A 13,132-nucleotide genomic window follows, 5' to 3' on the forward strand; every position below is an offset into this window, starting at 1 on the left:
AATTGAATTGATCTAGAGTTAATCCCCAAGGGTTATTGGTTAGACATTATTGCATTTTATTAATCGTCAATTATATACATACATACATATATATATCATTGTTAATAATGTCTAATAGAAATTAACTTGCCATATCCAATATTGATTAACATAGAGACATGTCTCTTCTACTCCTATATATATGCATTTGGATCTGCACTTGGAACACACAGAAAGAACGGCTGTATTATTACATTTGCAGCAATCCTCCCTAGCCTTAACATGGATGTGTGAGAAGATAATGACAACTTCAAAGAGAACAAATAAGTGCTTTCCCTTATTTCAAAAGGGTGACTCAAGAGACTCGGTTTGGGTGTGTATCTCATGCAAGAGCATTGAGGGCCTAAGGGAAATCTTGCATCACCCAAAAAAATGCTTCATTTTGATTTCTATTTTGGTTGAACAATATTCAGACACTTATTTCCTGCAGTCTTTGACATCAATTTAGAAAATCAAATTTTCAGAAAGGGCTAAAAAATAGTTAGTTTCCTCTTTTTTTAAAGTTTACATATAAATTTCACATTGTGGATGAGTATTGAAACAAGATAAACAAAATTAAAAGTTTTCCCCAAAGCTCTCAAATGATAAATTTCACGTTGTGGATGAGTATTGAACCAAGATCAAGTGTAAAATTGAGATACTAATTTATTTAAGTTTCTGAAAATCCTGGAAAATTCTTTAAAATTGAGTTTTGTAGCACTCTAAGAACTTAAATTAAGAAGTGGACTCAATTGAGTGCCCTGATCAAAAGTAATGGATTTCAGAACTTAAGCTATTTTTTGGGAGAGTTACAAATTTCCAAATGTTGCTTGAAGACCTCTAAGGGTCATTTATGGCCATATTGTTAAGTATAATTTCCAGTAGTGGAGTGATGATGGGAAGGTGGTAAGTGATTATTAAAGAGGGAAAGTAGGATCAAAAGAAAATTGGAAGATATGTACTCTAGAGTAGCAGAAGGCTCTAGAAATCAAAGAAAATAAGCTATAATGTGTTGCAGCCTATTAAGGATTTCATTCTCGATTTTGTTACCTAGTTTTGTAATATAATTTGTTTCGAGTTCAATAGAAAAAGCCCATATTTTCCTATCAGAAATCTATGTTGTGTATTGTGGAATTTACCCCCTTCAGTAGTGTAGACACAATAAAGAAGCAAGGGTTCAAGTATGAGGGAATGAAAGTCTATGAATATACTATTTTTAGGCATATCTATTTTTCTATAGGCATGCTCTAGGCTTCATTATGTCATGCAAAATTTATGATGACAACATCAATAGATATGAAAAAAGGGACCTAATCTTAAATATAAAATTAAAACACCTATGAGATTTTCATGGTGACATCACCAACACATTAATAGACAAATTAGAAAGACAAACACAAAGAAATTTAGATATTTTTCCCGTGGGACTTCTTCATGCTACATATTTTTTTCTAGAGTGTTCTTAAATGCAACATGTTACTAATGCAGGAGCATCCTGGGTGTAAGAGCAAACTTGCATCACCCAAAAATATTTTTCTTTTCAGTCTTTTCTATTTTAATAAGGACTAGTAGACAGAGTGGTTACTATTTATGGGAACTTGTTATTTTTAGTAAGTTTGTCATACGAGCTCAGAATGTTCTCATTTTCTACACGAAGGTTCATTTTAGAGTTATAAGCCTACCATAAAAATATCATTGCTCCAACTTAAGTATCAGAGAAGTTATTGCGGATTTTCGGTGGAAATATTTGCAAAAAAATCTTCAGGCTCACCGTTGGAGTGCCCAGATAAGGTCTAAAAACTCGATGAAAGGGCGCTTGCACGATTTTGAGCCTATAGATCAGATGCTGGCATTTCCGAAAAGTGGTTATAATAGCCAATCGGAGCAACATTCATGAGTTATGGTCCTTCAAAGTCGGGCTACCTAAAATATCTGAAATAATTGTCAAAGATGTATTTGGCCGACTCTATATGTATTGTTAGAGTCTGTCAACCCTAAGTATTAAGTTTCAATATCTAGAACCTTCCCAGGCAGCATAAAATTGCCTATTTAAGGAAAGCCCGAACATTGTCTAGGACAGCTTTGGGTGGTAGTTCACAGCGTAGTCTTGCAGATTACTGTAATGAAGGTGCCCATGTGGGTTAGCATTTTGTACTTGTGAATTCTGTAATTCCGTTTGCGGCGCAAATAAGAATTCCATATTTTGTCCTAGCATTTGTTGTTGTTTCTTTGTTTCTGTTATGAGTTTATGGTTTTAAGGGGAGCACCATTCATCAGTTACTCACCATGAAAGACCTGTTATCAAATAAATATGAGAGAAAATCCACTATTGGATCACACACATCCAAAAATAGGTGAACATTATTTTTCATAATCATCGTACTATGTTCCCCCAAGTTTTTAGGACAGAGACGGCAAGGGACAGCGGGATGGGTTCTTGGGATGGCTATATAAATATAGGGAAATTTGCATGTATACATCACATTCATATGAAGACATGGATAAACCATGCCACTTAAACATTATAGAACCTTAACATACAACATTTCAATAATCATACTCAATGCTTAATATGCTATAATGCAGTCATAATTTGGAATTACTGTCAATGTGCATGTAATATTAAAATAATAATATAAAAATTTCAAATATACCCAAGAACATAATTTAGAATTTATTTTAAATAGCAACAAAAACAATAACCCATCTTCCAAATTGAAACACACTACTATCCTTTAATTCTGAAACTGTACTTCCAATTCATTGTAAGTGAACTGATATTAATAAAACAAGGTCCTCTATACAGTTATGATCATGATATAGGTTTGTTATAGTAAGACGGTATTTTGATGCAACTTCCAATATTCACCATATCTTCCAGAAAAGACCCAAATCAACCCATGACCAACCAAACACTAATGTATTGCCAGAAAATGACATAAGAATGCATGTTCTAGGTCTATAATGCACTTTTCACACTTTCCCAGCACTTTGAAAACAGGTCTGCTATATAATTCTAAGCGTGTAGCATGTCTGTAACAGCAATGTTAATTCCATGATTCTTAATGTAATTGTTAACTCCAAAAATTGCACCCTTTTCTATGCACCTAGACACTCAAAATTTTTAGAGAACATAGGATCAATCAAAGGCGTCGGTGACCTATAACTTGACCGAACCTCCAGATTCTAAGCCGATTCCTATTGATTTTTCTATAACGAATCACTTAATGACTGAAAACTGATAACAAAACTTGTGAGGAAAAGGGATAGGAATGATTGGCTAACTAAGAAATGCATAAACAAAAATGGTGATACACCAAAATGACTAGAATGAAGATATTGTATCTCCCCTAAGAAAAATTGAACCTTCAGCAATTTATAGATTGATACAATCCTCTAATATATTGTCCTGCACATAAGTATTTCAAAAGAAGACCTATCATTTGAAAATATTAAAAGGAACTAATCATAGTTAACACTTTCAGATAAATAGTACAACTCATGACCCATGTAGAATGATTATAATCATTAAAGATGCTTAATGAGACAAATCTTAAAAGGTATCAGAAAAAAATCATAGAAAAGAATATCAACCACTAACCTGCATACAAGCAAGACGCCAGAAATAGATCCAAAATGCTAAATAAAATTCTCAAAGACCCTTAAAATACATACTTCAGATTTGATACAATACAAAAAAAGACACAATGCAAAGTACAAACGTCTCCCTCTCCAACACTGAATCCTAATGAAGTACAAATGATAGAATATATCAAAATCTTCCTCCACTACTTCCAACTGCTCAATAAATGATGCCTAAGAATGTGGAACCATCCTGGGTCGAGCAGAAGCAAAATCCCCTAAAATTAAGTCTTAGAAATGCTCCAAACAGTGTCCAATAATTGTCAAATTGTTCTTCCATAATGACCACATGATGACAAGTCAAAAAAACTATTAGACTTCTGAAAAAGACTCAACAGTCAGCTCAAAGCCTCAACTGCAACTAAAAGTCTAGGGGGAAACTATTAACATGGCATAAATTAGGAACCAATATTCCTTTTACAAACTTCACCACCATGGAGACCTATTCTTGATTCCGACGTGATTACACTTGGCCTCCTCTTTGACGATGACTCATAACTCCTTTGTGACTTTTTTCTTTCAAACTTTATCAACAATGCCTCTTCTAATTTAATATTAACTAATTGATTTATAGAACATCAATTGAGTTAATACTAATTACATTTTGTAAATGAATACATTATTGGTATTGCCAAAATTACTTAGGCAAAAATAACACAAAAGTACTCGATACGTGACCAAGCAACAACATATGTAGATATACTTAACCTATGTAATTTCAAAAAACTCCTAACCCCATCCAAACGTTCAACATATTAAAAATGAATTAACATTATTGAAAATACAAAGGAAATAGGAAAAGGGTTTTGAATTGAAACTTGGACTGTATTGTGCAAATTAGCATCATTTCCTTCATGCATTTTTAGAAATAGAAACCTAAAAGAAAACAACTCCATTCCATTATTCGCATGTTTTGGAAATAAATGAAGGTCCACAATTTCTAGGTTTCTCTTGGAATTTAATTCGCCCATATGTATGCAACCGCCACAATTTTTGCTAAACCGCGCCATGATTTCTTTGGACATTGCTTCCTAGAGATTCGATGAAGGTAAAAAAATTTGATGATCCAAGGTTGTGCACCTTCATTTAGTCTGAAAAATCTTTTGCTTTTTCCTTTATTCTGCTAACCCTCTTATTATTTGCGGATTTCTCTACAACTCGAGTTCTCCTTCATCTATTTAGCATTTGGATCTTTTGCTCAGGAAGGTAAGAGCCCTATAATCTCGACTAACTATAACTTCTGAAGCATTTCCTTTGTATCAACTTGTTTGCTCATTTTCCATGTTAATTTCTTGATATTCTGTTAATTCATGAGTATTGCTAAAATGCTTCAGCATTTTGCATCATTTTTGTGCCAACTCGAACCCGTCTTTCCTCTCTGTTGGATTATTTGTGAATCTCATGCTATTTACGGCACCCATCATTTCCTGTTTCCTGGAGAAACCCTACATATATTGCATGCATTTTTACTGAAGAAAGAAATCTGGGTTAGCTGCCATGAAGGAAATGAGCAAATTTTTCCCTCTTTGGATGTTCTTGCTTTGTTGATGTAATTCTTGCACAAAAATTAGAAGCCATCAACGTTTTCTACAGAGTCTTTTCCTTTTCTTCATCTAGATATTTGCTAATTTGAGGCTTTTCTCCATCTGGGTATTGGCAATTTGTTGAGGCTTGAAATCACAGAAACCATACCCTACTATTTCTCTTTTCAAATGAAGCAATGCCATTCCTTATTTTTACATGAGGGTTTCACTTTTGGCTTTCTACTTTCCCTGTAAGGTTACTGTTGCTACTTCACAGAGACTTACCCCTTGCTGTGGCACTCCATTCCATACCCTATGTATCAATCTGACCTTTTGAGTTTACCTTTCTAGTTTCTCTTCATTTGATTATTCTGATAGCTCATTCTGAGGTTTGATGTTCTCTCCTCTATAAGCTGAAAATTATCTCTGCACTTTAGCTGTGACTTTAAACCTCTCTTCTCCAGATATTGTTTTCAGAATCTTCATTGTACTTTCTATAGCCGTATATTGATCTTTTAAAATATGCAAAATATGAAAATAATTGTCTCCATTTATTTTCTTGTTACATGATTCATTGAATGAATGGCTTCAAACTGTTAGCAACGAGGGAAATAGCTTCAGCTGCTAGATGGTATTATGCAACTATTGTCCTTTCATTCACATCATACAATGAAACCATTAATACTTCAGCTCTTATACACACTGTTTACCGTACTGGGTAAAGAAATTAATGCACGCAGACAATAGATAAGAACAGCAGAACTCCTTGTTTTATTCACACATGCCAAAGACATTACATTATGCTTTTGATGATGATTACAATCATAGATGGAAAACTCGCCGAGTACTCGGCGAGTTTTTAAAACTCGCCGAGTTTCCTAGCTCGGCGAGTTTTTAACCAGTTAACTCGCCGATTTAAAAACTCGGCAAACTGGTAAAAACTCGCCGATTAGTCGGCAAAAACTCGGCGAGTTTTTCCTAAAAACTCGCGGTTTACTGGTGAACGCGGCCTGTGAGGATTTAAGCGGCAGTGAGTGTGTTTTTTCTCATTCTTTCTTGTATTTGCATTGTTTAGAACCTTGAGGAGTGAAGAGAAGAAGGTTTGGAGGCATTCTTGGCTGATTGCAAGTGATTCAAGGCGGATTTGAGTGGATTGTAGAGGATTCTAACAGATTTTAGAAGACAAATTTCTTTCCAGGTATATTCATCTTATCATAGTTTGAAAACTTTTTATAGTTTTATAACAAATGTTCTTTTGCTTTTGTTGTTTTTTGTAAATGTTTTCAAATCATTTAAAATCATTTTGAATCATTTGAAACCCTAGCTTCTAAGGATATGGTTGAAGTTTGTTGTTTGCTAAGGATATGGTTCAAGTTTGAAGTTTGAATCATTTGAAACCCTAGCTTCTAAGTTCTAACTTTGTTTATTCATTTCTCTATATATTTATGTGTAGGGCAACGGTCAACCATTAAAAAAATGACAAACCCACAAGAAGAGTGGCCACAAACACCATGCCCATCTGGATATATAGGCACTCGGCCTAAAAATGCAAGAGATAAGGCATGGCGGTATGCCTATGAAGCTCCAAATCCAAATGATATTGGGAAGGTGATATGCATTCCCTGTGAGAGAATTATTTCTGGAGGCATAAACCGCCTCAAATACCACCTTGCAGGCATAAAGAAACATGACTCAAATCCTTGTCTCAAGGTAACTGATGAAGAAAAAAGATTCATCCATGCCCTACTTGCAGCTGCTGAAGAGAAAAAATTGAATAGGGAGAGGGCAAAAATAGCTATGAGGGCAGCCATAGCTGAATCTGAAGGAGCTCCTTTTGATATGCAAGAGGAAGAAGAAGCACTTGAGAACATACCAGGATCTCTTCGTGGCCCACGGATCCGCAAACAAAATTTCTCTTTTACCGGTTCCACTTCTTCTACATCTCCTACTTCTTCATCATCACCATCCAGATCCCCATCAGGGATAGGTGGTTATTTTGTGCCCAGGAACACACCTGGAGCACAGCCATCATTAGAGGGCACTGCATGGTTTAAGGAGGTGCATGAGCAAACTGATATTGCTGCAGCTGATTTTTGGTTTTTCAACAATATCTCAATGAATGCCACTGATAGTCCCTATTGGGTCAATATGGTGAATGCAATGACAATATCAGGCAAAGGGTACAAGCCGCCTAATCGCAAGGATATGAGTGGAAGGTTAGTATTTTACTATTTAGTAATTGTAAATAATTGAGATTCACTTTAGTTCATTGTTATATTTTAAATCTTAATTGTTATAACTTATTTCCTTATTTTTTACTAACACTTACACTTTATTTAATATTACACTTAAATTTTGTAGGTTGCTTGACAAAGCGGTTGGTAGGGCAAGATTGTTGATAGAAGACCAAAAGAAAGAGTGGAAGAAGTATGGCTGCACCATTTTATCTGATGGGTGGACAGATGGAAGAAGTAGAACCATTATTAACTTCTTGATTGCTTGCAAAGATGATGTGGTGTTTTGGAAATCTGTCGATGCCTCCAACAAAGTGAAAAATGCAGCCACATTGGCTTTAATGTTGGAGAATGTTGTCATGGAGGTGGGAATAGAGAATGTGGTGCAAATAATCACAGATAATGCAGCAGCATATGTGGCAGCAGGTAGATTTAATTTTTTATATTTGAATCAATATGAATCATGAATGTAATGCTATGGTATTATTCAATTTAAATTTGATGTAATTTGTAAATACTAAATATGGAAAGTTTGTTACTGATTATTGATTTTTTGCTAATCTTTTAGGTAGAATCCTCCAAGAGAGGCTTCCCACACTTTTTTGGTCACCTTGTGCAGCACATGTCCTTGACCTTCTTTTGGAGGACATAGGAAAACTTGATTGGGTGAGTCCAGTTGTGGAAGATGCTAGGCGAGTCACGAAATATATCTATAATCACCCATGGGTTCTCAGTTTGATGAGAAAAGCCACTAAAGGCAAAGATTTGATGAGACCTGCTATGACAAGGTTTGCAACGGTCTTCTTGACGTTGCAAAGTATTCTTGACCACATATTGGCTTTGAAGCAAATGTTTGTGTGTGCTGATTGGGTTGCTTCACCTTACTCAAAGAAGCCCGAAGGAGAAGCTGTGGCACGAATAGTCTTTGATGATAGCTTTTTTGCAAAGGCTAAGGAGATTGTGGAGGTAACTTCATTATATTTTTAGACTTTTAGTTTATTCAAGTTTCATTTTCAATTCATAACTTACTATGTTATTAACTAATTTGTATTTTTCAAATTTCAAATGTAGATGTCTCTGCCCCTGGTTCTAGTCTTGCGCACATGTGATGGGCAGCAATCCCCAATGGGAGGTCTTTATGAGGCCATGGATAGGGCGAAAGAGGCTGTTAGAAGTTACTATCACGGGGACAATCTCATATTTGACCCCATTTGGGAAATAATTGATAGGAGGTGGAACAATATGCTCCACCAACCTATTCATGCAGCAGGCTACTTCCTCAATCCCAAATTCAGGTACTATGATAATTGATTGTCCTTGAAGTTGGGATTTTAATAAGTCTTTATTTTACTTTACTTTTTAAGGTTGTGTAGTAAGACTTGATATCATTATCTATTTTTTTTAGGGTTGATGATTCCTACTCAGATCCTAATGGAGAGGTCATGGAAGGTCTCTCTAAATGCATTGAGAGAATGATATCAAGTGAAGAGGAGAGAGACCTTATTGTGACCGAACAACAAATCTATGTGGAATCAAGGGGTCCTTTGTTCTCTTCTATGCTAGCAAAGAGAGCAAGATCTACTCAAGCACCAGGTAAAGCGTCAAACATTAAAACTTTTGCTAATTGATAAGTTGTGCTTCTGATTTTGTTTTTTATTGCTTTATAACTTTTTAAATTTTGTTTTGCAGATGCTTGGTGGGCAAGTTGGGGTGGCAATACCCCCAATTTAAGGAAATTTGCTCTCAGAGTCCTATCCCAACCTTGTAGCTCATCCCATTGTGAGCGCAATTGGAGCTTATTTGAGTCCATCCATACAAAGAAAAGAAACAGAATGACTCAAAAACGGCTTAATGACCTTGTTTATGTGCACTATAATCTTAAGTTGCGCATAAAAAAGTCACAGCTCTTAGAACTACCTGGTCCGCTTGATCTAGATGAGATAGATCATTATTCTGATTGGACAGCACAAGAGCCAAGTCCATTTTTTACACCAGATGAGATCGCTGATTTGGAGAGGCAGGCCATGGAGGGGGAGGTTGACACTGATTTTCAGTTCACTATGGATGACATTGAGGATGAGGACGAGGATGATGATGATTCAAGCGAGGATCAGACATTACCATTAGGAGGAGATGCATCCTCTTCCAGGACGCCGAGCCAGTCAGTAGGGACGTCGAGCGAGGGGGCACAGCCACAGAGTTCACAGTCACGCAGCTCACGCCCTATCCCAGTGCGGGGCACTTCTTCTAGGACTAGACCCCCTCGCTTTCCTGCTAGTGCAAGTGGAAAGAGGAAGATGTGATTGGCATTGTCACATTGTATTGATGTATTTAGACTTTTAGTATTTACTTCTAGTTTGACAGATTGAAACTATTTAGTAATTTACTATTTTGCTTCCTAACATGAGCATTCTGCATGAGAATGCAATTTTGTACGCATTATGCATTTATATATATCTAAACTTTGTTTCTTTCTTTTGTATTGTCTTTAATTAACTTATTAGATGCATCTTCTCATTAAATTTTGCAAAATAAATGTATTTTTAATTAAATTTCAGCGGTTTTTTAGGTTCCCGAGTTTTTCCCGAGTTTTTTATTTAAATCGCCGAGTTTTTCCCGATTAAACTTTTGGGGGGCTTGGCGAGTTTTTGCATTTGGCGAGTTTTCCAACTATGATTACAATGATCCCGAAGGGTGTATAAATACTTTCCGAAGAACCTTCCCGAAGGGCTCTATTGGCTACATGACAATTACCGAAGGGCCCATCGACTTCATAAAAAGAACCTTCCCAAAGGGACCCGTCAGCTGATACACAATTTTACTGATGACATCACCCCCCCAAAAACAAAAGTCATCTCTGAACGACACTTACAAAATATCCGAGACAGATTAACAAAACGGAATACATTGACTGACTAACTACAGCAAGATAAATTTGTTTCTGTCACACCATTTTCACATTCGTTCCGTGCCTGCGCCAAACTGATCTCCAAAACACATTGTCTCCTTAGTCAAGCTGATCTAGATAGCCACCCGTGCCGCTTCCTCTGCTTCCAACTCTGGGTACCTTAAGCCAAGTGTCGCTAAACTGCCTTCAACTGGATGATCAACTCCTCCCGAGCTCTTTATACATCCACCAAGACATCTTCACATTCAAACACCTACTCCAAGTGCCTCAAAGCATGACATCCCTCTCAAAAGACTTGCTCCAGTGCTCTCTCCACCTCTGGTATGCAACCACTGCATGCCTGCAATAGCTCCAGGTCTCATCAACTGGTCATACTTCCGACAGACCCTTCAGCAATTGTCATGTAGACGATAGAGCTCTTCGGGAAGGTTCTTCCGAAAGTATTTATACACCCTTCGAGATCATTGTAATCATCATCAAAAGCATAATGTAAAGTCTTTGGCATGTGTGAATAAAACAAGGAGTTCTAATGTTCTTATCTATTGTCTATGTGCATTAATTTCTTTACCTAGTACCCAGCTTGTAACTACTATGTTATGGTGAAATGGCATCTCTATCATGATGACTGAAATGAGAAACAATGTATCAAAATTACAACCATCATTGTTGTTTATGCATTTAAATACTACTTCTTGCTACTGCATCATTCTGATTACAGGCTGTGTTTTCCTTCATCTTGAACACACATATTGTTTCTACCTGATCTACATTCAATCAACATTCCACTTATTTTATTTGATATCATCTCTGTAATGTTCCCGAGTACGAAAGGATTGGATTTTTGGTTAGAAAGGATCACAAAAATTTCATACAGTGTGGAATGGGCAATCTCGTGTCGTCGGTAGAAACTATAGCCGATAGGGTGTTGTCGTCGATAAAGATTTTGTAGCCGACGAGCCGACAGGTTCATGTCGTTGGTAAGGATTTTGTAGCCGACAGCTAGATTAGTATTGTTATGTAGCTGACGGACCCCTTCGGGAAGGTTCGGCGAAAAGTATTTATAACCCGTCTAGATGCATTGTAAATCATCTTATCTTATCATCAGTTATGTAATCTCTTGGCATATGCAAATAAAGGAGTATTGTTGTTCTTGTTGTGTGTCTGTGTCCATTAATCCGTTTACTTTATGCGGTAAACATTTGGTGTGTTGCCCCATGAACTTGGAAGGTGGGAGGAATGAAAATTAATGTCAAATCAACTTAACAGGGATCAAAATAAGGTCAAGGGAAAAGATGGAATCCGTACTGCACAAGAAAATTTAATTTTGGCACAACAAGCCGAACGCAGAAGGAGATTTCAGAAGATTGCCAACGGACACAGAAGCGCAAAGGAATTGTTAGAGGAGACGCGACAGCAGGTGGAGTTGGTGGAAGAAGCAAGGGAGGAGTTTTTGAATTTGTATTCACCGAGGGAAGAGAATCGACTCGCACGGCTCGGAGTGTCGGGGGAGCACGAGCGTGGAGGGAACTCTTTGTCCGCAATACACTTCCAAAAGGCACAACTTCAAAAGATCCTTCTTCACCAAGGTTCACAGCTGTTGGGACCGCCGGTGTGGGAGTGCAGACCGTCGGTGTGGGAGAGCTGACCGCCAGAGTGAAGACCGCCGGTGTGGGTGAGCAGACCGCCAGTGTGGGAGTATAGACCACCGGTGTCGGATTACAGATCACCGATGTGGGAGTGAACAGCACCAGTGTTGCAGGACCGAACAACACCTGTCCACAAAACCCAGTAGTGATGGCAGGACCAAACGAAAAGTTACCAAAGTTTGATGGCGATGGTATGGCCGATCCAATCCGACACTATAAAATATGTGAAACGATTTGGAGGGCAAATGGCATAACCGATACAAATGAATGGGTTCGGCAATTTCTGGCAACCCTACGAGGTGTTGCAATTGATTGGTTCGCCAATGCAGATCCCCAAAATTTAACCACTTGGCACAACCTTAAGGAGTTTACTGTCGAATTTCAACTGTTGCGCAACGAAAACAAAATTGTCGCAGAGATATACAATACAAAACAAGGGAAGAATGAAATAGTACGAGTCTACGCCAGGAAGCTGAAGGACTTGATTAATAAAATGGAGAATAAGCTAGCCAATGGGCTACAAAAAAGATGGTTCATTGAACGCCTTCACCCGAAGCTACGAAAGAAGATGAAGATCATGCCACCATCGTCATACACTGAAGCATACAACCGGGCCATGAACCTAGAAAGTGAATAGAAGACCAAAAAGAAGAAGAGCAGCTCGTCAAATTCAGATGACGACACATCTTCAGCAGAAGATAGCAACGATGATGAAAGCAGTAGCAAGAAGGTCCGAGCTCTCCAGAAGGACATGATCTGGATGATGAAAGAATTCAAGAACATGCAGAGAGAAACAAAGGGAAGTGAACTATGGTGTACGGAATGTAAGGCAGAAGATCACACAAAAGGCTCCTGTCCAAAGAACCAGTTCTGCGACATTTGTCAAATCATGGGACATTCCACAAAATAATGCCCCTTCAACATGAAAACCAAAGGACCTCAACAAGTGTTCCTCGCATAAGAGGCTTCCGCATCCGGAGGAAGCGGGAACACAAGTACGGAGGGTGCCATGTCGGGAGGATATAGAAATAATCGGCGCAGTCAAAACAACAATAGTGGCAACACTAATAATGGCGGGAGCAGTCGAATTTAGTATGATGCAAACGAACAGCCGATTGTTCAATGCCGAGCCTGTAATTTGTGGGGTCACTTTGCCCGAGA

General features: G+C 37.6%; 3 protein-coding genes across 6 annotated transcripts in view; 2 read left to right on the forward strand and 1 right to left on the reverse strand.

Moving 5' to 3' along the window:
• Positions 1 to 13,132, reverse strand: part of LOC149575521 (ketose-bisphosphate aldolase class-II family protein) — a 392,222-nt gene that overhangs the window by 303,186 nt on the left and 75,904 nt on the right. The gene's annotated exons all lie outside the window — the stretch shown is intronic.
• Positions 6,140 to 7,903, forward strand: LOC149575522 (uncharacterized). Of its 2 annotated transcripts, XM_089815282.1 has the most exons (3): positions 6,140 to 6,381; positions 6,637 to 7,399; positions 7,545 to 7,903. In XM_089815282.1, exons 2-3 carry the CDS (start codon positions 6,660 to 6,662, stop codon positions 7,882 to 7,884), a joined length of 1,080 nt encoding a protein of 359 aa, XP_089671408.1. In that variant the 5' UTR covers positions 6,140 to 6,381; positions 6,637 to 6,659; the 3' UTR covers positions 7,885 to 7,903. The 2 variants fall into 2 exon arrangements, with proteins under 2 accessions (XP_089671408.1, XP_089671407.1); XM_089815281.1 differs by lacking the exon at positions 6,140 to 6,381 and having other exon boundaries at positions 6,449 to 7,399.
• LOC149575523 (uncharacterized) lies at positions 8,015 to 9,895 on the forward strand. The gene is made up of 4 exons (XM_089815283.1): positions 8,015 to 8,383; positions 8,489 to 8,712; positions 8,823 to 9,010; positions 9,107 to 9,895. Exons 1-4 carry the CDS (start codon positions 8,156 to 8,158, stop codon positions 9,718 to 9,720), a joined length of 1,254 nt encoding a protein of 417 aa, XP_089671409.1. The 5' UTR covers positions 8,015 to 8,155; the 3' UTR covers positions 9,721 to 9,895.

The sequence above is a fragment of the Cupressus sempervirens genome, chromosome 2, assembly GCF_028749045.1.
Source record: "Cupressus sempervirens isolate cs-2001-9-10 chromosome 2, ASM2874904v1, whole genome shotgun sequence".
Classification (NCBI taxonomy): domain Eukaryota; kingdom Viridiplantae; phylum Streptophyta; class Pinopsida; order Cupressales; family Cupressaceae; genus Cupressus; species Cupressus sempervirens.